Source organism: Mauremys mutica, chromosome 7, assembly GCF_020497125.1.
Source record: "Mauremys mutica isolate MM-2020 ecotype Southern chromosome 7, ASM2049712v1, whole genome shotgun sequence".
Taxonomy (NCBI): domain Eukaryota; kingdom Metazoa; phylum Chordata; order Testudines; family Geoemydidae; genus Mauremys; species Mauremys mutica.
Window position 1 is genome coordinate 31,794,509 of NC_059078.1, and position 26,337 is coordinate 31,820,845.

At 55.0% G+C, this 26,337-nt stretch overlaps 1 protein-coding gene across 5 annotated transcripts; it reads right to left on the reverse strand.

Moving 5' to 3' along the window:
- PPP2R5B (protein phosphatase 2 regulatory subunit B'beta) lies at positions 1 to 21,995 on the reverse strand. Of its 5 annotated transcripts, none has more exons than XM_045023087.1 (14): positions 21,881 to 21,995; positions 16,809 to 17,510; positions 10,093 to 10,289; positions 9,534 to 9,635; positions 9,085 to 9,177; positions 8,297 to 8,427; positions 7,437 to 7,496; positions 6,967 to 7,075; positions 5,467 to 5,520; positions 5,332 to 5,382; positions 4,848 to 4,967; positions 4,311 to 4,438; positions 3,810 to 3,911; positions 1 to 3,330 (listed from the first exon to the last, which is right to left on the reverse strand). In XM_045023087.1, exons 2-14 carry the CDS (start codon positions 17,005 to 17,007, stop codon positions 3,183 to 3,185), a joined length of 1,494 nt encoding a protein of 497 aa, XP_044879022.1. In that variant the 5' UTR covers positions 17,008 to 17,510; positions 21,881 to 21,995; the 3' UTR covers positions 1 to 3,182. The 5 variants fall into 5 exon arrangements, with proteins under 5 accessions (XP_044879022.1, XP_044879021.1, XP_044879019.1 ...); XM_045023086.1 differs by having other exon boundaries at positions 16,809 to 17,631; positions 21,881 to 21,992; XM_045023084.1 differs by having other exon boundaries at positions 16,809 to 18,456; positions 21,881 to 21,897.
- Positions 21,996 to 26,337: the final 4,342 nt, after the last annotated feature.

Sequence of the window (26,337 nt, forward strand, 5' to 3'; positions counted from 1 at the left end):
TGACATGAAATTATCTCTTTATTGAATACAGACTTATCCAGCAAACGAAAATAAGGAGGGAGGGGGGAGAGGAAGAGGGAGGGCAGCTTTAAACCAAATTATTTTAAATATAGTCATTTAACTTCTTGTTTTTTTACTCAACCCCTCCCCCCGAATTCCTCCTCCCTCAAAAATAACCCCTGGTGTCCATTCCCAACCCCAATTCCTCTCACGGTAACTACGTCGCCGCTGTATCTAAGAGACAACAATTGTGCACCCGGTTACTACAGTCACCGTATGGCGTGAGTTGCTACAAATAAATTAAGGTTTAAATTAAAAATATCCCACTACTCCCACCAATAAAATAGTAATTAAAAAATAACAAAACTCCCAGGGAACTGTAAAATATTTTAAGTCATGCCTGGTATTGAGGGCACGATGTGATACCCGGGATGCCTTTTGGCCAGCGCCGGCACTCGAAGATGGGAAGAAAATTAAGACCGTGGAGATGCAAGAGCATGGGCTCAGCATGACTAGAAATGGAGCATTTTTCAACCCCCATACCCCAAGATGGTAAGTCTATTCAACACCCCCTTCAAATGGCACAGTCTATTCAGGCCCTTCCTTCCCACCCATGAGATACATTGCCATGCACCCAGCCAAATGGTATAGTCGATTCAGTGCGAGACAGAGCAGTAAACTGCCCCCCGCCCCACTCCCAGCAATGGCAGGTTCCATCCAGCTCACCCCCTTTAATATAATAGAAACTATGCACTCATACCTTTCCCAGAGCTGGAATGCCAAGTCCAACCTCCCTCGCCCTTTCACTGTACAGTCTATGTCCCCCCCCTCCTCCCAACTGCTAGAGTTGGAACAGTCAAGTTTAACTTCCCCAACCCAGCAATGCTAATCTATACAATTCCCCCCTGCTCCCAGAATGGAACAGTCCTAAAGCCCTCTCCTCTCCTGAGATAGCACAGCCTATTCAGCCCTTCCAAATGGTACAGACGATTCAACACCCTTCTCCCCCTTCCGTATGGTGGTACCTATGCAGACCCCTCCCTCTTTAGCCCCAAATATGCAACAATTAATTCCAGATGGTACAATCCACTCAAAGACCACATCATATAGTAATCTTCAGCCTCATCCCTTTATTTCCCCAGATGGTACTGTCTATTAAGGCTCCAAGCTGGAAAAGGGGTTGGTTCAACTTGATCATTCCCTAAGGGGAAGAAGCAAAATGGACCATACCATCTAAACAGGGAGAGGGTATATGGACTCTACCATCTGGGGGGGAATGTTGCAGGATAGAGTGCACCATCGGGGGGGGGGGGGGGGGGGGGAAGGGTTTGAACAGAGTTTCCAACAGAAATTGAAAAGGGAGGAAGCAAACTTTTAAAGTGACAGTCGCAGCTGACAGCTGCTGGGCGGAGGGGTCATGGCAAGAAGGAATGTACCCGCAAGAGCTGAACCAAGAGAATTGCGGGGAAGAGGCAGGGGAGATTGGTATTAACCTTGCAGGGCTATAAAGCTGCTCTCTTTCTTGCCTTTCTCCACCACCACTCATCTCCAGGGAAGGGTAACTCACCCCTCACATACCCATGGACCCCAGGTCCAGTTCCCGAGCTGCTTCCCTCTCCATCCCTTAGCAATGTCCAAAAAAAATATCAGATAGTGGCTGACAACAGGCCCTCCCCTCCTGCCTCCCCACTAACAATCCCTTCTGTCCTCTGAACTGTCACATCCATGGCTGCTGGTCCTGTACCTGAGGGCACTACACAGCCCCCTCCTACATCTCTGCTATCGGGGCATTCATGTTAGGGTCACTGCCCCCAATTAGTGACATTTGACTGTTGGAGCAGCAGTGGAGTGTGGGGGGGAGAAAACAGGATCCCATAGAAGGCTGGATTCCATCAGGGTGTGTGTGTGTGGGGGGGGGGTATGACAGGGGAGTCTCCCCAAAGTATGTTTGTGCAGGGGAGTCAGGATTGTGCACAGATATATTGGGGGGGAATCTCCCCCATGCTGTTTGTGCAGGAGACAGATGGGGATGGAGATAAGGGAAGGATTGTGGGGTGTGCTGATGTATGGGATCAGGATTGTGGGGTGCCCCACTGTACTGGGGGGAGATCTCACCCAAGCTGTTTCTGTAGGGGAGTGAAGTGGGGTGCACTGATGAATAGAGGGAGCTCAGAGAGTGCCCCACTAAGCTAATTGCCAAATTTTGGGGAGCAGGCTCCAGGGCTGAGGGATGGATCTGCCTCGGGGCTGCAGTAATGAGCCAAGGGGATAGATGGAGGAGGATCAATGCAAGGCTCAGCTGATCTCTTTTTCAGAGTCCTTCCCATCACAGCAGCTCAGTCTCCCCACCTCCAGGCTCATCAGAAGACCCTGCCCATTTGTACTAGCATAACACCCATCCTGCAGAGGGGGAGGGGGGCAGAAACTGAACTCCTGGCCTCTCATAAGGGGCTCTACTCCCTCTCCTCTTTCAACCTAGGGCTCCTAACGTAACAAGAGGGTCTATTGCTTTAAGAAACACAGGGGGCCCCCCTATCCGGCCCCTACAGCAGAGCCAGCCACAACCTACTGCAGTGTGGCAGCGGGGCTGGGGGTTCAGCTTGCACTGGGGAGAGCTAAGCTGGGTCCCCCATCTAATCCCTTGTTATATCCCATATGCCAAACAGAGGTGGCTCCTTGGACCAGAACAGCTGAGACAGGCTGATTGCCAAGGCAGGAATCACCAGCAACTCACCCTGCCCCCAGCAGCCCTGGAGACCCCTTCACCACAGGTCCTGTGCCCCTGCAGCCTATTGTGTCCCTATCCTGCTCCTACCCCAAGACGTAGCCTGGCCCAGCCCCTTTGGCAAGGGGCTGAGGCTGGACCCTGCACCCCCCAAGGAATGGGGGGCACTGGGGCTACCCCTAAAAACATGCCCCTGTGCCAGCTAGGACCCACAGAGGTCACGTGGGGTGATGTGTTAAGTGTACACCATGGAGATGTGATGGGGAGAAGTGCCAGCCCAAGTGGGGTGCAATTGCCAAGGAAGGGGTGCCCCCCTCCAGTCCTGTTTTGGATCCGTGTCCCTGGTGGGATGGGATGGTGATGGCTGGAGGGCCGTGGGCTCCTGCAGCATGGAGGGGCTGGCTCTGATTTGGCACAGGCTGGGCAGGGAGGGGCTGGCGGCTGGCTGGGCACCTCTCTAACTCTTATTGCCACTCTGCAAGCCCAGGCTGTGCTGGAGATTGATCCGGTTCATTTGCGCCTCCTCCAGACCCTGCAGCTTCTTCAGCTGAAGCTCGTCCAGCTGCTTCCACAGCTCCTGGCGCTCTTTTTCCTTCTTCAGTTCCCTGCAGAGACGGGGTGGCAGAGTGAGGGGGAAGGCAGCATGCAACTTGGCCCCTCGCCAATAACCCAAGGCAGTACCTGTGGTCAAACACCCTCACAGGGGCTCTGGAGAAGCCACTGGGAAACCCAGGCCAAGATGAGGTGAGCACCACCCGAGGGCACTGTGCGGGGACAATAGCTCGGCAGCATCCCCTGGCCTCCCACTTCTGCACACCGCTGGGGGCGCTTACTCCAAACTGGCTGGGGGCTCTTCACTCCCCAGCTCCCAGCCCAACCCTGTGCAAGGGCTACGCGACAAGTATGGCCTATGGAATGCCAGGCTGCAGGTCACATGACTGGACAGCAGTGCCCTCCTCTCCCAGAATCCCCCAGGGACTCCTGCATGGAGGGGGCTGGCCCTAAGGACATGGGGGGAGGAGACTGGCACCCACTCCAACATCTGGATGCTCCACATCCCCTCCAACACCTGGCCCTCACTCACTGCTGCTTCTCCACCTTGTAGGAGGCCGTGAGTTCATCAAAGAGTTTCCCATTCATCTCCATGAAGGTCTTGAGCACGTTGTAGACCAGGGAGACTATTGTCCTGTGGGCACAGGGGAGGGAGGAGAGGTGAGACCATGACTGGCTTCAGCTGCCAGCCCTATGTTGGATTCCCTGCCCCAGGGAACCCACCCACCACTGCCCATAATGCATCCTGGTGCTTGCCACAATGCTCACCCCACACAGCCCTGCAAAGCATCATGGGGCTTGCCAAGATGCCCACCCCACAGCCTCCTGCCCAGGCTCCTCACCCCAGTTCCCCAATGCACTTGAGACACCCCCCTGCAACCACCCCGTGCTCCTTACACAGCAAGCGAGGGGTTGTGGGGAACAGCGAGACCCTAGGAGGAGAGACTCCCCAGAGGGGAGGGATCCTCAGTGCCCGGAGCCCTGCAGGGGCTAAAGGGCGCAGGCAGCTGAGACACGTCCCTCACACACTCACTGGTTCCAGTGTTCCTTGGAGACCCGGTAAAGGGTGCCGAAGATGGCAGGCAGCACCGTGTGGCAATTGTCCTCAATCAGACTCAGGATATATTCGTTGTTCCAGAAGTACAGAGCCCGCTCTGCCACCTGGGGACAAAGGAGAGAGGCTGAGTCCTGGGGGCTGCACAGCCCTGCACCCTCCCACCCCCACTCACCTCCTCCGCCACCTGGGGTCAGTGCTGGGGGCTGCCCTCTGGAAGTCTGATCCCCACCAGCAGGGGGTCTTGACTGCACCCCAGGCCTGAGGAAACCAGGGGTCCCTCAGCACCAACAACCCTGGCCAGAGGAGGGAGCCCTGACCCCCTCAGCCCCCAAACTGGGGTGGGGGAACCAGGATGCAGGACCAGCCCAGACTCAGGGAATCCCAGCTTGGCTGAGTCTGGACCCCCTCCCCAGCCCCTAATTGGGGGCAGTGACCCTTGGTGTCCTAGAGCCCTGATGGGGGAAGCCCCAGACTCATGAGGGTCTAGGCCCCGCCCCCCCAGCCTGCACACACCTGGAAGTGGGGGCTGGAGATGCAGCGTGCGATTTGTTTGAAGAGCGGCTCCTGCACCTTGACAAACTGTGAGGGCTCAATCACATCCAGGATCTCCTCAATCTCCCCCAGGAACATCACCTGCCGGGGGTGGGGAGAGGCAGAGCTCCCCTTGTGAGCTACAAGGCTAGGAGAGGCACCCTCAATACCCCACCCAGGTCACACCCCAGCTTGTGTGCTCCCTGATCCCCACAGACCATGTCTCCCCACACCCAACAAGTGTCCCCTGAACAATGGCCACCCCCTGTGCCTGCCCCCAAATCCCCCAATACCCAGTCTTTACTTCATCCAGTGCCCTCAAGTCTTTCACCCCCCCCATCCCTCTAGGCCCCTGTGCAGTGCACAGATGCCCCCCACCAAGGCTCCTCCCCACAACCCTAGCCTCCAGTTCCCCATGTCAGCCTGTTCCCCAGCTAGCAGACCCCCCGCCCAGCCCCAGCCCCACCTCTTTCTGAGTGCAGGTCTTCGGCCAGTATTTCAGCAGTCCCCGGATCACCTGAGGGAAGGGGGGACATGAGAGGGTTAGAGGGGAGAGCCGCTGGGCCCTGGATCCCATCCCCCACCATGGGGCTGCACTTACATGCTCCGTCAGGGTGGCATCTTTTTCCAGGAATTGCACCACGCAGTATGCCAGCTGCAAGGAGAAGTGGGGCAGCATCAGAGACAGGGATCCCCTACACTGGTCCCCACCCCCTAGATTCCTCCCTAGCCCATTGAGCTCAAATCCCATCAGCAGTTGGTGGAAGCATCTGAGACAGGGCTTCCCCCACCACCTAGATACCTCCCCAGAACCCAGGGGGTCCACTCCCCATGCCCATCCCATGTGCAGCACCAGACCCAGAGATCCCTCCCAACCTACAGATTTCCCCCACCCCCAAGAGGTCAGATTCTCATCAGCAGGGTCCATGACTAAGGCTCTTCCAAATTCACAGCCACGAAAAACACATCACGCACCATGAAATCTTATCTTTTGTGTGCTTTTACCCCGTACTATATAGATTTCATGGGGGAGACCAGTGTTTCTCAAATTGGGGGTCCTGACCCAAAAGGGGTTGGGGGGGATTGCAAGATTATTTAAGTGGGGGGGTCATGGTATTGGCACCCTTACTTCTCTACTGCCTTCAGAGCTGGGTGGCCAGAGAGCAGTGGCTGTTGGCCAGGCACCCAGCTGTGAAGGCAGTGCCCCGCCAGCAGCAGTGCAGAAGTAAGGGTGGCAATACCATACCACGCCACCCTTATTTCTGTGCTGCTGCCTTCAGAGTTGGGCGGCCGGAGAGTGGCAGCTGCTGACAGAGGGCCCAGCTCTGCAGGCAGCAGCGCAGAGGTAAGGGTGGCAATACCATACCTGGCATCCCTACTTCTGTGCTGCTGCTGAGAGCTGGGATCTGAGCCAGCAGCCACCATTCTCCAGCTGCCCACTCTGAAGGCAGCGCTGCCACCAGCAGCAGCACAGAAGTAAGAGTAGCAGTGCCACAACCTCCCCCACCCCCCAATAATCTTGCGACCCCCCCCACAACTCCTTTTTGTGTCAGGACCCCTCCAATTACAACACTGTGAAATTTCAGATTTAAATAGCTGAAATCAGGAAATTTATGATTTTTTAAATCCTATGACCGTGAAATTGACCAAAATGGACCATGATTTTGGTAGGGCCCTATCTATAACTGACACTGTCCCAGCTTTGGCCAACAATGCTGCTATGACATAAGGCAGCCACAAGGGGGCAGTAGTGAGGCAACTTCCACCTGCAAGGTGGGTGTAGAGGGCAGGGGAAATCAAATCTCAGAGGGGCTAAAGGCAGCGCTGACCTGGCAGAACTGCACAGGGGTCCCCCACACTGCTGCTGCGCTAGGGCATGGCCACTGAGGCCACTCTTCAATCTCCCAGATGAGAGTCAGACCCTGTTACAGGGGAGAGGCCCTGTATCCCATTCCCAGTCCCCTTCCCTGGGGATCACTTATTCCTTGCACAATTTCAGAAGCAGACTCCTGCAGCTCACACCCCTAGAGGTGACCCCTTATCTCACCTGGAGGTGAAAGGTCAGAGTTCAAGGCCACTCCCAGAAGGAGGTGGCACTTACCTGGGCATGGAAGATGGAGAGGGATTTGACCGAGTGCAGCGGGATCAGCACCCGCACCAGAAAGTGCTTGTGCTCTGTCTTCAGGGGCAGGGCGAAGCCATTGATGATGCTGCACGTTAAAGGGAGGATAGACAGGTGGTGACACAAACACACACACACAACTGGGGGGACGGAGATCAGGATCCAGCAGCTGACGGGGGGCTGGAGCTGTGCTGGCTCCATCTGGGAGTGGGATGGGATAAGCTGTGGGGTGTGGTAGGATGGGGGGGCCCTAGATCCCAGCACCCTCTGGTGCCCTGGTGGCTACTCTATGGTTACTGGTGGGGGATGCCCTGGGGAGGGCTGAATCCTTATGGGGCACCCTCTATTGACTCCCAGAAAACAGAACATGGGCCTGTAAGACTGGGCGTCTCTCCCCCCCCCCCCCCCCCCCCCCCCCCCGCCTACCTGCCCCCAGGTTCAACCGTTACCTGCCCAGGATTTCCAGTAGCTCGGCCACACCATTGAAATGCTCCGTCTCATAGATAAACCTGGGGAGAGGGAAGGGGAGAGAGGCAAGAGATGAAAATGCCTCCAATGCCTCTTTACTAACCCTCAACTCCGCACTGGAGCGTGCTCCCCTTGGACCCCCATACATTTGTGTGTGTGGGGAGGAGCCAGTCCTGCCCAGCAGCGTGGTAGGGAGGAAACAGGTGTTGTGAATTCTGAAGGGAATGGGGAGTCGGGGAGGTCTAGGGGAGGCTGCTGTGGGTAGGCTAATACTTCCCCCATGGCTTCAGCACCAGCTTCAGTCCCGAGCAACTGGAGAACACTCCCAGAAAGCCTGGGCAGTCCACTGCTCCCTGATGGGCACTCCGAGGCACAGTGACCCTCTACTGGTCACCCCAACCCCATGGTCAAATTTAGGGGGTGATTTCCCCAGCCTCACCCCACATACTGGGCATATGGGGCAGAGCCCCTTCAGGGCACATCATCCCCCATAAGGCAGGGGGAGACCTGGGTAAGTGGTGGAATTCAGGGCCCTGCCCCATCTCTGAGACCAAGGGACACAACTCAAGCACCTGCCAACCAGAACGGGATTGGGGGGCTTTCTGCTTTGGAGACATACTTCCAGGAAGTCCCAACCTTCTGCCCCCCAAAGAGGTATGCCAGGGAATCCCAACCCTGCCCACAAATCATCATCCCCAGGAAGTCCCACCTTCTCCAGGAGGAACTTCCTGGAGAGCCATGGCAACCCATGCTCCTTGGTTAGGTCAGGGCACCTGGCTTGAGACTGGCTGGAAGGGGACCTCTGCCCCATAGCAGGCTCCACGCTGCCTGGGGGGCTCACCGGAGGAAGATGTTGTTGCACTGCTTGCGGATGTAGGCACGCAGCCCCAGGAACTTGCCATAGACCCGGTGCAGGATGGTCTTGAGATACTCACGCTCCCGCGGGTCCTCACTGTCAAACAGCTCCAGCAGCTGGGGGGCAGCGGAGAGGGGTCACACAGATGATCTTGCAGCCTGCCTCCCTGCCAACCTTCATCCTGACACCCAGCCTGAATATCCCCTGGGGGAGTTAGCTCTCCCCCCACCCCCCAAAACCCTCATATCCCACAAATGACCCATTCTCCCCCACCCCAGACACTAGGTGCAATGACTAGTTTGCCCCCACCAGGTGCGGGACCGACCCAGATCCCAGAATTGCTCTAAGCATGTCCACCCACCCGTGCTCTGGGACTCCTGCCTGCCTCCCCAGCCTAGGATCGGCTGCAATGGGTGAAGCCCCCTCCCCCCAGGCACCCACCTCAGGGGGTAGGGCTCCCAATGGGCCTGTCCAGTCCTGGGGGTGTGTCTGCTGCCAGCCAACGCGCCCCATCATGATGGAGGTTTGGAGCCCAGTCCGGCCAAGAGCCAACAAACTTGCTGCACCCCAGTTAGGAGCCAGGCTCCTATCACCCAGGCCAAGAGCCCCGTTGAATGTAGATCGAGGGAGGGGAATCAAAGCAGCCATTACCCCCACCCCACTGAGTCCTCATGATGTAACAGACCCCAACAGCAGCAGCCCCTCATGATCTTCCACTCCCGCAATATTCCTCAGCCCCCACCAATACAGCTACTTTCCCAAGCACCACTCACCAGCAGCACGAATTTCTGGTCGACGTAGCGCTTGGCCACAGAGGGCTGGAAGTCAGGGCTTTCCAGGAAGCGGAGGAAGAACTCGTAGACCAGCTGAGTGAGAGAATGGAGACCACTGCTGGATGCATGGTGGCTCCCTACCACAGGCAGTATTTTCATCCTAGCACTTTGAGACCCAACTCTGTGGCATAGCCCTGCTCCACTGCCCATAAGTACGCATCCTCCTTAAGAATGGCAGGGAGTTCCGCCCAGGCGCAGAGCTAGAAATCATGCCCCTCTCCCAACCCCTGCCCTGCAGCCAACTGGATGGGAGTGCTGCCAACTCTGGGCGGGAGCCCCAACTGTGACTATATTCTGCTGCCTCTCTGAGCAATGGGATCAAATCCCACAGCCCTCAGTGGCACCGGACCTCTGCCCTCCCGCTACACGCTCTCTGAGGGGTCTCTCACCTGGAGATGGGGCCAGGAGGGCTCCAGATTGGGTTCGTCCTCTTCAGGGTCAAACTCAGGGTTCTCAGTGGGTGGGAGCGTCCGGAAGATGTTGACTGAGATCTGGCATGATTAGAAGGTGGGGAGGGTCAGTTGGGCCTGGGGACCCCCCCATACCTAGCCCTTGCACCCCAATCCAGCCCCCATTCTCCATTGAGTCAGTCCCACCTAGAATGCTCAAAGAGGCAATGGAAAAAGGCACAGAACCCAGGAATCCTGGCTCCCAGTCCTGCCCATGCTCTAACCTACTAGATCCCTCTACCCTCCCAGAGCTGGGAACAGAACCCAGGAATCCTGGCTCCCAATCCTGCCCATGCTCTAACCTACTAGATCCCTCTACCCTCCCAGAGCTGGGAACAGAACCCAGGAATCCTGGCTCCCAGCCCCATCCCTGCTCTAACCCACTAGATCCCTCTACCCTCCCAGAGCTGGGTTCTGTTCCCAGGACTCCTGGCTCCCAGCCCCTACTCTAGCCCATCAGACCCCATTTCCCTCCTGGCACCCTGCCCTGCTCCCTCACCATCTTGATGATCTCGGGGTAGACGGGCTCAATGAGGACGCCACGGTTGGTGGCCACGCATTCCACCAGCTCGTTGAGTGCCGCCCGCTTGATCTCCTTGCCCTTGAGGTCGGCCACGCAGTCCAGAAAATCGAAGAGCACGCAGCACTGCTGGAGCTTCTTGCACAGCAGCTCGTGCAGCTCCGCCACCGCCACGTCTGGGGAAAGGGGGCATCAGCACCAAGGACACCCCCCCGCCGCAAAGTGGTACAAACCCACACATGGATTAGAGGTTTAGCCCTGACGACGAACCCCCCATGGGAAAAGTGGTACAATCCCACACGGACTTACACTTAGCCTGACATTGACCCCCACCCCCCACAAAGTGATACAATCCCATGTGGGTCTGGTGGCTTGGCCCCAACACCACACCTCCTCACTGGACAGTGGTACAATCCACTGTGGGCTGGGGGTTCAGAACCAAGCATGCACCCCTAGTGTAAAGGGGTACAATCCCACATGGACTGCATCCTCCCCAGCATAAAATGGTACATTCCCACATGGCTGGGGTGCAACACTGAGCATGCCACCAGCATGAAGGGGTACAACTCCCACAGGGGAGGGGGTTCAGCACTGCCACATCTAAGGAAAGGGGAGTCAGCACTGAGCAAACATCCGCCCCCAGCATGAAGTGGTTCAATCCTAGGTGGATGGGTGAGGGGGCTTAGCCCTAACCCTGGGAGAACAGCCAAAGAGAAGGTAAACCCCAAGCCAATTCACTGCGCTGGGGGGTTGTAGAGAATCACCACAGTCCCTACTCTAGGGAGCTCTCCCCAGGGGTGTCTCTCTGTCAGCAAATCCCTTTGGCATGAGAGATCCATTCACATCAAGCTGATCCCTTCCCATGTTACCGTTACAGCAGGGATAGTCTTTGCTCTGTGTCTGTACAGCATCTAACGCAATGGGGCCATGGTCCATGACTAGGGTTCCTAGGTGCAAATAATTAACAATCCAAGGCCTGGTTAATGCCAATGAAGAAGTTCCACACTGGGTTTTGTGGTGATTCAGGGTCACAGATTCTAAGGCCAGAAAGGATGAACTCAAGTGCCTTGTATTGAACGAGGATATTGATAGAATAGGCATCACAGAAACGTGGTGAACTGGTGATAATCAATGGGACACTACAGTAACCGGGAAATATCCAGGAATGACAGTAGGTTGTGCTGGTGGAAGAGTGGCACTATATGTGATAGACAGATAGTACAGTCCTTAAATTAATCAAACTGTCCCACAGAATCTCTAGGGATAAAAATGTCATGCTTGAATAATAAGAGTATAGCAGTAGGACTATAGTGCTGACCCCCCGGACCAGGATGATGAAATTCTCAGGGAGATTAGAGAGGCAACAAAAATCGAAAACCCAGTAATGGGGGAGAGGGAGGGGTTTCAACTATCCCCATACTGACTGGGAACACGTCACCTCAGGATGGGATGCACACACCATTTCTAGCCACCATTAGTGACTTTCTTGGAGGAGCTGTGACACAGGGCACACCTACACAGCAGCTCAGAGTGTGCTCCCCAACTCAGGTAGACAGAGCTTGAGCTAGCAAGATAGCAGTGCAACAGCAGTGGCAGCCTGGACTAGCCAAGCGAGTACAATACTGCCCGACTCCCTGAGCACGTACTAGGGCAGCCAGCCCAAGCCACTGCAGCCATGCTGCTATTTTTAGGCTCCTGCTCAAGCAGAACTAGCCCATGTATGTCTACCTGAGCTGGGATTTATACCTGTATGAACCCACAGATTAAACCAGGGATTCCTTCTTGGATGCTCAAAGTGCCTTGAAAAGCAAATCAGTTCAGATTCCTGCTGAGGGAGACAGGGTAATAATCCCCAGCTCTTCTCTAGCACTTTTCACCCATAGATCTCAAAGTACTTCACAAAGGGGGTCAGCATCATTATCTCCATTTTACAGATGGGGAGACTGAGGCACAGAGCAGGGAAGGGACTCGTCTGAAGTCACCCAGGAGGCCAGTGGTAAAGCCAGGAATAGAACCCAAGCACCCTGAGTGCCAATCCAGTATTCTGTGTAGCATCCTCATTATGAAATCAGATAATCCAATGGACCAAGAACCAGAATAATTATGGGTCTGACGATAGCACTGCAGAGAGCCCCAATCCCTCCAAGATCAGGGGCCTGTCAAGCTGGGCACTGAACAGACACTTTCAAGAGAGAGTCCCTGCCCTGAAGACCTCACTCAAAAAGTACAGGATGGGAGGGAGAAACTGAGACACAGAGAGGGGAAGAGACTTGCTTATGGTCAGTGGCAGAGCCAGAAACAGAACCCCGGAGTCCTAGTGCTCTAACCACTAGACCCCACTCAACCTGCCCCTACAGCCACCGAGACCTGGTGTGCAGCAGGGAGCACCAAGACAGACAGGGACCCTGCAGTAAAACTGCCAGGCCTGTCTCTGGTTTTCTTAACGCACTCCCATGGATTTTCTTTGGGGGCCAGCAGGGAAAGTCGCCCCAGTGCACCTCCCTCAATGCTCAGATTACAGCCCTCCCAGCCACTGGCTCAGCATAGAGTCTCCCTAAAAAGAGTGGGGCAGACATGGGGTGGGGAATCTAGCAAAGCTCCGGTAAACTCTGAACAGATGATCTCGGATTCCACACCCCTTGTTCTCCACACATCAGAGCCCCTCCCCAGCCCCACATCTAGGTTTCACTCTGAACTCCAGACACTACTCAGCCCCGACAGCTCTCTGGGGAGATGGCACTGGCGCCAGCTTTGATCAGCAAGAACAGGCAGCTCCCACCCCCACCCCAGCAAGTGGCCACCAAGCTGGGACTGGCACAGCCCCTGCCTGTGACCCCCTCAGTATTCCAGCAACATGTGGAAGCACAGCTAGGGCACATGAGGCTGGGATAAGAGTGGGGAGACCTGGAGGTGGGGTCCTGGTTAGGCAGGTGGGATACTGGGAGGCACTGCTGCAAGACTGGCCTTTTGCCTCCATGGACTTGGGTGTGAATATAGGCACTGGCCACTCATGACAAGCACTAGGCCAGGGGAGGTGCATCTGGGGCAGGAAAGACGAACACGGAGTTTGACACAGTAGAGGGTGCTGCAGGGTGAGACTGAGATGCATCAGCAGCAGAGCCAGGGGTGCCCGTGGGTCAGGACTGAGGAGCAGCAGTGAGTTGGCTCAGCAAGCCCACTCCTGGTGCTCTCCTCAGGGAGGCCAGCGGGTAGCAAGCCCCACAGGACCCATCTCCACGGCAGCAGAGATCTGAGAGGAAGCAACAGCATCCAGAGCCCTGGGAAAGGGTGGGGGGGGGGGGGAAGAGCATAAGGCCAGATGTGGGGGAGGAGGAGAGAGGATGCCCATATTCCTCCCAGGGCTGTCTCCCAAGGCAGGCAATTTCCTGCCTCCAGGTGGAGACAGCAGCACAGGAGGCAGCCCCAGCCAGAGACACAGCTGGGACATGGTCCCCTGAAGCCAAGAGAGAGAACTTGGCTCCCCAGGACCCATGATCTAGCCCCAGCAGAAGCCCCTGCTCCCCCAGACACAAGCAAGGCAGCGTCCTGTCCCTGAAGTCCCCAGCGTTCACCTCCCTCCCTGCCTGCCAGGCAGCTCTGGTGCCTCATGTTCCATTCTGGGCAGGGAGAGAAACAGGAGACCCAATAAAACAGGCCTACAGAAATTCACCTGCACCTCCAGGCTGGACACAGATGGAGCACATCTCCCCTACCTCCAAATTCTGCCACCAGAGCCTCCTTGCCCTCGAGCTCTGCCCCCACCCCACAGGAAGATACCAGGGGCACAGCTGGCATGGGGGCGGGGGTAAGGATTGACAGGCGAGATCTTTAAGTCAGACACTGGGGGATGCTGAACACTGGAGCAGGGGGGGGGGGTTAAGGGAAGGGAGGCTGAATTCACCACCAGGGCCTCAGCCACTGAAGGTGCAGACAGATGGGTGGCACAAACTCCCCTGACCTCCCAGCTTCGAACCAGACTGAGACTTGACAAATTCACTCCAGGCAGAGGCCACCAAGCAGCGGAGCTGGTGGCCCCTGAAGGGGAAAGGCCTCATGTCCCATTCCCCACCCCTGAGCCAGCCAGTTCCCCTACCCTGGGGCCAGACCTGAGCCAGGGCCCCCTAGAGGGGAAGGCCATTCAGTCCCACTCCCTTCCAGGTCTCACCTAAGCCCCCAGTGACAGCCCCATGCAGCTAGCAGCACCAGCCTCCAGGCAACTCTGAACACAGAGAAGCCTACAGGGCAGGGATCACAGTGTGGGGGTGAGGACACGATCTGTGGAAGACCCAAGGGATCCCTCAACTCAGGCAGCAGTCGTGCGGGAAGCCAAATCCCACACTGCGTTTTTAAATCTCTGGAGCTTAAAGAGCTTCTCGCTATTGCAGAGCTGAGCTCGCACATGCATGGAGCTCTGCTGGGGTCCCTCTATCCCAACCCACAGCCCACCTGCTACCCTAGCCCAGTGCTTCTTAGCGGATGTGGAGCTTGCCAAGCCAATCTGCGGCAAAGCCCTCAGCCCACCATCCAATCTGGTCGGAGGGCTATCGCCAGCGAGTTGTCACACTGTCTCTGGCCACAGCATGGGGGAGCCTCTCGCTGGCCCCAGGTGCGAAGGCCGGCTGCACACTGACCCCAGCCTGCTTGAAGTTGGCTCAGAAGGGCCCACGAGCGTCATGGCAAATCAAACCCAGGTACACGCATGGCCAGGTCAGTTATACCAGACTGGTGTCTGAAGTCAACTGCAAACCATTCTTCATGCTGACTTGCAACCCTGAGCTCCCACATACATAACCCCCCCTCCCCCCAGCCACTGAGAGAGCCAGTGCATATCTGTATCTGGGAAGGTTCCCAGGGAGACACTCAGCATCAATTTGGCTGCTGGCTCCAAAAGGCACTTAGAGAAACCAAGCAAACACCCAGCATTGTACTGAGGGGGGAGGGGGTCTAGCGGGGTGGGGGTTGGGAGCTGAGAGTCAGGCTTCTATTCCCAGCTCTGAGAGGGGTCCACTGGTTAGAGCTGGGGGGGGGGGGAGTGGAAGTTAGGACTCTAGAGTTTTATCCCCAGCTCAGGAAGTGAAGTCTAGATACTAGGCCAGACTAGATGGGCCCATGGGTCTGATGCAGCATGACAGCTTGTACACATGACAAGCACTAGACAACTAGGGAGCAGTGGCCCCTAGGGGACACCTCCCTGCCCAAGGTGGGCCTGCCCCCCACTAAGGGCTTGAACGATGGTGCGAGACCCCAAAAGATCCTCCCTCCATCCCTAACTTCCATACCAGGGCTCCTCCCAAGTCTGACTCCCCTATGGGACGCTAAGGCGATTGGGAGTGTCCGGCAGGCCAGGGCCTGGAGATTCCCACAGAAGTAAGGATAGGGAAGGTTTGAAGTAAGGGCATGGAGGGCTCAAGGAGCTGCCAGTGCTGTTAGGGGAGGCATCAGCAGGGCATCAGCATCACACCCCTGCCATTGCAGACTGGAAACTAACAGGATAGGACCAGTCCAGCTCAGCCCTGCTCTGTGTCCCAAGGGCACTGGCTGTGCAGTGCAGCCACATGTCCTGCTTGGAGCCCAGCTGGGACTTGGCAAATTCATCTCATGCTGTGGGCAACCAAATGGGCATCAGAGGTCAGTGATGTCCCAGTAACTCAGCCTGGATGGGAACTGGTGCCAACATCCCATTCCCCGCCCCCTGAGCAGCCAGTCCCCCACCCTGTGGTTGGTTCTAAGCCAGTCCTCATGGGGCTGCCTCATTTCCCAGGGGCCTGTTGGGTCATGCAGGGTGGCTGAGTCACTGGGCCAAGAAGGGCTAAAGGCAAGAGGGAGGGGTGTGGTGACTAAGGGGTTCCAGCCACTTCCCTCTTTGCAGGAGCAGGCAGGGAACACATGGCAGCAGAGCCAAGCTCAGACCGGAACCAGCGTTGCCAAGTAACCCCACCACCACAAGCCCAGAACTACCACACAGCCCTACAAACAAACAAACCAGGCCCAGAGCTCCCATGTGACCCACCAACAAAATCAGCACGACCCTCCAACAAACCTGGCCTAGCTTCACTAAAGGACCTACAGCACAGTTAGCAGCAGCCCCCAGGATTCCCAGGAGACCCTACAATTACAAAGCCCAGCACTCACAGGCAACCCTACAAAAACAAAGCCAGGCTTGATGCTCCCAAGAAGACTGTGCCATAACAAACCCAGTACAGACAGCACCAGGACTCCTAGAAAACCCTACATTAACAACGCCCGAGATCAGTTAGCCCCAGAGCACCCATGACCCCTGTACAGGGTGACACTGGGGATGGGGTGCTGTTTGGAATCACCAAGGGCAGGATAACACTAAGGCACTGAAAGCCCAGGTCTGGCTGTGCATGACAGGGCGGGGGTGACAAGGGAACACAGGGCTAAGGACAGACAGGAAATGACAGTCTCAGCTCACACTGAACATTCCCTGACCTGCTGTATGGGTCAAGCCCTGTGCAAATATCAGTGTAATCCCTCAAGCAGATAGAGCAGAAATCCCCACCTCTCAGAGATGGGGAAACTGAGGCATAGGAGGCACTTGTCCAGAGTTGAAGAGAATCCAGGACTCCTGACTCCGAACCTCCTACTCCAACAACTAGACCCCACTCCCCTCCCAGAGCTGGGACAGAACCCAAGAGTCCCACTCCCAGCCCCACCAGTTGTGTGACACTCACCTTTCAGCAAGGGCAGGGGTGTCAGCTCCTGTTGGTTGCTCTGGTACCGGAACTGGGACGAGCTGTGAGAGCGGCGCTGACGGGAGCGGCGCAGGGAGCGCCGGGAGAAACCGTCCACTTTATCAGGAGGGGGGACAGGCGACATCCCTGGGGATGAGGGGCTGGTGGGGGTGCCAGCAGGGGGCAGCTTGGTCTCCATGTTCGCAGGTGGGGGCAGCTTTCAGAGCTACTTGGCTCCTCTCCTCCAATAGACAGGGCCACTCTGTCTAAGCCAAGAGGATGCTGGGTAAAGCAGTGCCCGTTAGCACTCTGGAGAGGTGTCCAACATGGCAGGAATATAAGCTACTCGCATCCTCAGCATGCGCCCCATGGCAAGAGGGCAGCACGTATCCAACACAGCTCCCCTTCGCACCCCAGGGCAGGGTGTGGGTGATCGTCCAGTTTCCGATTTCCAAGAGGATTCCAGGCCTGGAGCCTTACTTTAGGTCCACAGGTACATTCAAAGTTTCAGACCCGACTAGACACCTGCTTTGGCATGAATCTTTGCAGGAGGTATTCTCCTCCCCACACAAACACCTGTCCCCCACTTGGCTACAATGGCAGGGGTGGGGGATCGCCTATTTATTCCAGGGGCAGCCCGATGCAGAGGACAAGTTCGGCTGAAATCCAGGCAGTTCCTCAAGCATGGATTAAGGTAAGTTCCTGGTGCATTTGGAAAGCAAAGAGTTTTTACTCTGAATTCCAAGTTTCTCTTCCCAACGTGTCTCCAAGGGGGAATGAATCAGGCAGCTCAGTTCAGACACCTCTCCCCCTAGTAGTGACCCTGACGAATCAGAAGCCAACAAGGATTTGAAACCAGCTCCCTTCAAACTTTGGTGACTGTAGGATAAATTTTAGGGGGCAATTCTAGCAGCAAAACCCCTATCCTTTTTTGCAAACCCCTAAGTATTAGTGCATTCAATGCCAACCAGACTGTGCTCTCTCTGATTTAAGACTAGATTTTAAAAGACACATTTGTAAACCATCTCTTCCAAAACTAGACACTTCCCTAAGTTCATTTGCTTTCAGCTTCCTCAACCCCCAAGCCAAAGCAATGATGCAACACCAACCCCTGAATTTAGCAGCAACGTAGTAAATTGCACACACCAATCTGACCTGCCACCCCCATCCAAGCAGCAAAAACTTTATAAAGGGGGAAGTTGCTAAAATGACAAGACTGCAGTTCCCCACCCTGCTGTCACTATGGGGAATAGAAATTTAAATGCTTTTTACAGCACTGTGCCCACAGCTACCCAGCTTGGTTTGCAAACTAAATGGAAGACTTTACCCTTTAAAAAAAAATCAAACCCATGCACCAAATAAATAATACACACACTCTATCTTCCATTCACTGACAAAGCTTATGGCTTAAGGATGCCGTAAGTAGCTCAATCCCCTCTGCCCTTTACCTAGGCAGCTTCTGTCCCTTTGGAGAGAGAGGCAAGCCACAATATTTAAGCCAAAATGTAACAGATCTAGGATTTCACACACACACACACACACACACCCGAAAATGTAACCCTACTATAAAAAACTGGAAGGAGATTCCGGTCTCTCTCTGATGTGGCCAGGATCCGAGGGTCGGAAAAGGAAGGAAGAAATGTGTGTCCTGGGAGGGGAAAAAGGAGGGTCGCCAGTCATATAATCATCTCCGACAGGGTCACCTGCGATAGGTTTGGGGAGCACAGGGGGGAGATAGCCACCGATGCAGCGGATGGGTCATTCTGTACCAAGTTGCATCCCCCAACCTACGGCCAGTTGCACTGAAAGCAAGAGCTCTCTGTGTAGGGGGGAAAAGACTGGGGGTCACTCCCACACCTGCCCCCCTCCCTGCTGCCTTCCTCAGGTGGCAGGGTCAGGGCTCTGGAGAGACGCTGGACTCATCTTACCATGACTCCCTGCCCAACACTCTGCCCTGCTGGGAAGCTCGTAAACAGTCAAGCAAATTAAATAAATAACAGCCCCCGTTGCGAAGCCTGCCCTTGTTGCAATGCAGAGACCGAGGCCTCCTCCCTTCTTGTCCCCCTCCCCAGAGCCAAGTGCAACCGGGCCTTGCAAAAACAACCCGAGGCCCCCGCCCCGCAACGCAGTGGGGAAGCTAAGGTGAGGTGCGCGGCTCGTCTCCTCTTCCTGGGGGCTGCCCCACCGGGGATGCCTGCAGCCTCACGGACCAGCTCCCGCGCCCCTCTGCAGCTCGGCCTGTGCGGATCCAGGGAGCAGCCGATGGCTTGGGGCCGAGGTCAGGGGCTCGGATGCAGCAGCTCCCCAGCTCGGTGCATGGGATCCCGGCCCAGGCAGCGCCAACCCCCTGGTCCCGCAAGGCCCCCCCCTCCCCAGGCAGCAGCCTCCCCTGCCTCTCTTTGATGCTGCACCGTTCATTAGGCTGACATTAAGTAACCTCTCCGGGCCACGTGACGCCCTTCCGGCCAACCCATTGGTCCCTTAAAAATAGAACCTGCGTCATTGCTGTAGGATGATGTCACCCCCAGCGGCCATTGGCTGGGCTGAGAGCAGGACTCGGCCCAGTTTAAAGGCACAGCGCGCTCCCGGCTGGACTGGGAGGCGCTCAGCAGGTAGTGCTCAGTTGCACTAGGGGTTGCTCCTACGGCTCACACCTTTTGCACCTCCACGAGGAATTGCCCACATTGGTGCACCAGGGTGTTGCTCAAGTGACATGACTGCAGCCGCCACTGGGGCCCATATGCACAGGAGGCAGCAGGAGCTGTGCAGCTGCACTGGGAAGTGCTCACACGTTTGCACTAGGGGTCGCTCAGTTATTGCAGGAATTGCTTGCCCTGTTGCAGGAGGAATTGTTCACAGGTGCCAGCAGAGCTCCTCACGCAGTTGTAGTGTCACTTGCACCGCAGGCTGCTCATATTATTGCATGAGGACATTCCCCGAACAGAGTGTGTGCAAGGTTTCTGATAGCTTCAAGTCACGCATGTAAGGAGGTTTTGGCCTTGCAGTCGGAGAGCGCCCATCCCCAGCGCTGGGAACATTAGCATTCATCATTTGAATCTGACATGATTACAACCTGATTTCCTCTGTGCTACTTCAGACAGGGGCTTTCAAAATAAATGACAAGGGAGATTGGACACCAGAGATGGAATAAAGGGGTCTCAGTCCCAGCTGGTGAGGCTGGACAATTGCATCTCATGGGGGGTCCACCCACCAAACCCAAGAAATCCTACACTACCATCTTTAGAACAAACCAGAAATCATCCAGGGCAAAATTTCATCTCAAACACAGGAGGGAGGGGGATTTTTTAGTGGGTTAGAACAGGAGGACCTAGGGGTTCTAGTCCTGGCACTGGGAAGGGAAAGTGCTCTAGTGGGCTAGAGCAGGGAGTGCGAGTTGATTGAGACCCTGCTCCACTCCCACAACAAACAGTAGGATCAGAGGCATTCTATATTCCTGGCTTTGCCACTGCCTCAGTTTCTCCCCTCTGTAGAAGAAGGATAATAGCACTTGCAGGAGACTGGCAAACCTTTACTAATGAATTTTCATTGTGTGCTTTGAGGTCCTCTCCTGAGAGCACCTAGCTCTGGCAGAGTGCTATGTACTCTATTCCTTTTTAGTGGTTATGATACACCATGGGTGTTCAGAAACAGTTATTAGTGGAACCATGGCTAACAATGCCTCCCTTCCCAATGTTTATTTGCATAAATACTACAACCCCAGAACTTTGGGGTTCAGCCCAAATCCCCTCCAAAATAAGCCACCTGATTGTCAGGGGCTATGTTATTGCTGCTTGCAGGAGCATGCCACACTAAATGGTTAAATCAGCATCCTGCCCCTTTGCAGCATGGGAGTTGTAGGCAGAGGGTGCATGACAGGGACTCTAGCCTATCCTGCTGCTTCTCCTTCTTACTCTGTAGCCCAGCCCTAAGCTCCTGGATCTGTAATAGCTGCCTCTAGTGATGTACTGGGTGGGCCAGGCCTGCTCTTAAAGGGGCCTAGGAAGGTTTAGCGATGGGTCCCTCTTTAGCAGGGAATGGAAAATGCAGTTCTGCACAGCTGTTGCCATGCAGGTGGCTGCTGCCTTGCACTGGGGAGGATTGCCCTGGATTGTATTGCACACAAATGGGAGTCATAAGCTGTGCCAAACTTGGAGGATGTGTTGCATTGAATTACATTGCACTACTGTGCAACACACCGAAGAGAACTGCATTAAAGCTGGCGTGACAGCACAGAACTGCGTTGCATTCAGCTGAATTGCACTGCAGTGTCTCAATCTGGAGTGCAGTTAATTTCACTGGAATTCACACAGGGCCAAGTTCTCCTCTGGATGACTCTGTATAATCTCAGTGATGTCACTGCATCCGTTCCATGGAAGCTTTTTGTAACAATGTACTGGCCTTTAAGGCCAGAGGGGATAGTTTGGGAGGCCATATACCCTGATTCCATATGTCTGGGGACAGCAGATGAAGGCTGGAAAAATAATGGAAGTGACCATTAGGAAAGAGGAAATTGGTCCCAGGGAGCAGTTAGTGTCTGGGTGGGTGTGACAGGTTCCCCAGGTGCAACCTGGATCTGGGGTACCCTGGCATACCAACCTAGGCTCCCTCTCACTAGCTGTGACTAGCTAAAACCTCTCCAGGTACTGCACTTACACAGCCATCCACAGGCAGGGACACACCCAACTCAGTTATATGAATGCTTCTCCTAGCCGCTTATAAACTAGCAATTGAGAGGCTCCAGTCAATTCCCCCAGCCTAGGACCCCAGGGCTGTACTGTCTTGCCCTGGTCAGAAGCCTGACCGGTGTAAGTTTATTACCCAGTCTGCCCCTCCCTCAATGTGGAGAGGACATGCACCAGCTTTTGTTCACTGAGCAGATTTCCCAAGCACTTCAACCAAAACACACTGTTTAAGGTAAAATATAAAACAGATTGATTAACTACAAAAAGATAGATTTTACATGATTATAAGTAGTAAGCATAGAGATCAAAGTCGGTTACCTAAGAAATAAAAGTAAAATCACAACCTGAGCTCTATAAACTAGACAGGATTTGAATCAAGCAGTGTCTCACCCTGATGGTCTAGTTCCTTAATACACAAGCTGGGGTTTTCCTTTCCAGCCTGGAACCACCTCCCCAGTTCAGTCTTTGTTCTCCAGACATGTTTCCAGGTGTTGAGTTGTAGGGGAAGTGAGGCCAAGTGATGATGTCACTTCCCCTTTTTTTTATAGTTTCTGTACCTGAAAGACTGGTTGGGGGTGTTTCCAACTTCACAACACATTTCAGTAACACACACATAGCAAAACTTCATAACTTCCCATACAACGATAACACATGCAATCCAACAGGATATTAATGTTCAACAGGTCAAGACTTTTAGAATGATACCTTACAAGGCATACTTTGTACAAAACATATAATAATCATATCACCATAGTAAATATGGGGGTGCCAGGGTATTGCTTTAGGGTACAGAGTGTCACAAAGGGGGAAGGTAATGGACCATCCCAAACCATTACTCCTTGAAGGGCCTAGGACCAGGAGCTTTGAAGAGTGGGCACAGCAAAACTCCACCCTCTCCCATCCAGCACAAACAAGGTTTGGAGTTTAGACCCACCTGGGGAGGATCAAGAAACTGAACAGTGACTGGCCAGATGACTCAAGAGGAAGCTCCAAGCCCAGGAAAGGGGAGATTTGCTCAGATGGAGAGGAAGAGCTCAGCTGGGACACAGCCCCAGCGGGGAGGGCTTGTGAAACCCCCTGAATCTGAGGGCAGGCCAGGCAGACCAGGACTGAAATCGCCCAGTCCCAAGAAGGAGGGCTGGGAAGCCCTGAACTTAAAGAGGGTAGCTGGTTAATTTGAATTAATTAGCCCTAAGAAAGGGGGACTATTGTTCTTAAAGAGTCTGGGTATAACTGGATTATTCTCAATACATATAGGGAAACTGAGGCAAGGAGCCTGGAGAGCTGTCCTAGGCCACAAGGGGCTGCTATAGGACAGCATAATGTATAGCTTTGAACCTGCGAGCTACCAGGCACCCTCAACTACTCAGCTCCCCAAAGGTTCAAGCCCTAAATGAGAAGAGCATTTTGGCTCTGTGTTATAGAGTCATAGACTATCAGGGTTGGAAGGGACCTCAGGAGGTCAGCTAGTCCAACCCCTGCTCAAAGCAGGACCAATCCCCAGACAGATTTTTGCCCCAGACCCCTAAATGGCCCCCTCAAGGATTGAACTCACAATGATGCAGTTGCGTTGAAGCAGAAAGCACTCTGCTGCATTTCATTTCACTGGCTAGAGTTGCATGCAATGAGCAGCATTTCCTTGAAATGCAAGGGGCTGCACTGCACTAGGGGGACAGCGGAAGTAGATGAATTGAGATGGAGGCTGTCACATTTAATTGCACCATGTTGCAATGCGTTGGAGTAGGTCACATGGAGTAGAATTGCATTAGGAGACTCTTAGAAGCGGGATACCTATCTTGAGGGGCTGTGGGTGAAACCAGTGGTGGCAACAAGTGGGGGATACCTGACTGGAGGGGCCCATGGGTGTAACCAGGGCAGTAGGGATGGGGGATACCTGACTGAAGGGCCCATTGCTATGACTGGGGTGGCAGCACGTGGGGGGAATACCTGACTGGAGGGGCCCATGGGTGGGACCAGGGATGGCAGGGAAGTAGGTATGGGGCTGGAGGGGCCTGTTGTCAGAGTGCTACCAGTGTGGTGCTCTGCTTTCTCCAATGTTGATATCACTCGGCTGCATGTGTGTATTCCCTTTGTGTGCTGCCCCAGCTCTTCGAAGATAGCTGACACAGAAGACCCGACGAGAACCCCCAATAACCAGAGAGTCTAGTAAGATGCAAAGTCATGTCGACTAGGTTTATTGCGACCTTGGACACAATTGCAGTTCCCTGTAGATTTCTTAGTCTAATTCAGGGCATACTACGAGAAAGTGCCTCTTGGCAATGGACCCGGCTCAGTCAGTGGCGGGACTTTCCACTGCCCCCTCGGCCGGACAAGGACACTGCCCCAGAGATGCATTCTTATACACAGGTACAAACAAGTTACACATCACTCCTGACCTATGAGGTGCAACCCCTCTACGTAGCAAGGTACAACCCCTTTACGTAGTAAGGTGCCGTCTCTCACCTTGTACATGTTGGTTCGATCAAAACAACTCTATCCATCATATTACCCTTTTGCCCCTGTCATTGGGATGGGTCAGCCTGTTCCTTGTTATTTGAGTGGAATGTGCAAGTATGTGAATGTTCTGATATCTAGTGTTCAGTACCTTTTAGGTACGTATCTTCTTGCAGCATCAGCCCTTTCCTTGCCAGCTTCTGTGAGCAGGGCCGGCCTCTGGCTCACAGCTTAACTTTGCTTTATGTTAGCAAAGTCTTGACCATTACTTTAGTTTAGGCCTCAGGCCTCATACCAGGCCTCTGATACCAAGGGCCTCCTCTTACTACAGGGCCCATGGGTCTGATGTACCACTGCCTGGGAATACACATTGAATCCCAGTTTCTAGGGCTCCAGCCCTGGGCTGGGCTGTGGAGTTAGGGCAGGTCCCCCACACAGAGCCAGCCCTGGCCCCCACCATGCCATGGCTTCATGTGTGGCTGAACTTGTCTCCAGCAGGGAGGGAGGCGCTGTGGGCTAAGCTGAGCAGGGATTTGGGGCTCCTAAGCATCTTAAGGCTAATGGCTGAGGGAGGTGAAGGGAGAGTGGTCAGTCCAGAGGACAGAGATGGCACATGGGATGGGGGATGGCTGGGCCCTGCAGAGCAGGGCCGTGGGGAAGTGCAGGGGGGCTGCAGGGAGGGGGCCAAGTGCTGTGCCCCTCCAAACTCCCCATCCCCATGGCTAGAGCAGCCCCCTGCTGAGACTCTGACAGCAAGGTCACCTCTGTCCCAGACACCCCCAAATCACCCTATGCTATGGGAGGCCTCCCCCATTCCTCCAATCTGCAGCCCCTACAGTGAGAGCATCGCTTTGTGCCCCTAGTGACTGCTTCACATGTGTGTGACATACATACATGTGTGTGCATGCACATGGGAATTCCCACATACATGCTGCTGTGCCTACCAGAGGGCAGCTGGTGCTGGTGGGAATTGTTGCCACAGTGGGGTGGTTAAATGGGTGGAGAAGGTGTCCTCTGGGATACATGGGGACTGCAAGGTGCTGGCAACCCAGCCCTGCCCTGGGCCTAGCTCAGAGGGACAGGGAGAGGGTATTGCAGGGTGCAATGCCGGGGGCAGACAGGTAAGCCCTGGGCACATGCCATGGAGAGGCTCAGGGGTGAGGCTGGGTGTGTGGGTGGAATGAGATATACCAGCGCTTGACAGAGGATTTGTGGGCCAGTACCGTCCTAGCATATGATGAGTCTATGGCAGGTCTCAGCCTCTCTCCCTGGAGCTGGATTCCTGCTGGGGACCGCCCCCTTCACTGGGTGATGAGTCTGCCTGGTCTCAATCATCTGCCCCCTTCTCTCTACCCCCATGCGGCCAGCCCTTTGGCCCCTTGCTTAGCACCATTAACATTGTGACATTTGGGGGTGATTTTGAGGGGGACCCCCCCTTGTAGGTGAACCCCTCTCCCTCCCATTGCGACACGAGAGAGTGTGGCCAGATGAGAAGTGGATGCACAGACCAGACTGTGGAGGCCAAACTTCAGCAATAGGTGACTGAGTAGCAGAACTGAAGGCACCAAATTGGGGGTCAGGGGGGTTATCTTGGTTCCCACAGGAAATGGGCTGGTGTGTGAATCCGGTAGGAGGGTAATGATTAACCCTAAATGTGCTGTTCTGACGTAAGAACGGGGGCACACCTGTGGGGAGGTGGCCAGACCCAATCCCCTTGGATCAAGATGTGGGGCGGGGGAAGGAAAGTTGTTTGCTGGATGGATGTGTCTTTAAAGGGATGATGTGAGGTGAAGGGGGTGTGGAGGAGATAGATGAGAGTTAAGGGTTTAGAAGGTTAAAGGGGCAGAGACATAGAAAGGTAAATGAGGGCATAGCCAGGGCTCCTGGCAGGGGCTGAGACTTGACACAGCTTGTTGCACATGCAGGGCACATTGGCAAAGGATCCCCCACCCCATCCAGGAGAAATGGGTCGGGGGAGCAGAGATGGACAGGTCACCCCAGAATTGTCTCACTCTGCATCATTAGCAACACTCTTGACTGGGTCTGTGACTAGTGCCAGCTTGCTGGGGGCCGAGCCAGTGCTGGGGGCAGTGCCAGTGTCTGCTCTCCAGTGCCTGGGGCAGAACCAGTGCCCGGTCCCCAGTGCCAGGGCAGAGGCAGTGCCCAGTCCACAGTGCCAGAGCAGAAGCAGTGCCCAGTCCCCAGTGCCAGGGCAGAGGCAGTGCCCAGTCCACAGTGCCAGAGCAGAAGCAGTGCCTGGTCCCCAGTGCCAGGGCAGAGGCAGTGCCTGGTCCCCAGTGCCAGGGCAGAGGCAGTGCCCAGTCCACAGTGCCAGGGCAGAGGCAGTGCCTGGTCCCCAGTGGCTGTGCCCAGTCTGGCGCCAGCCTTCTCTC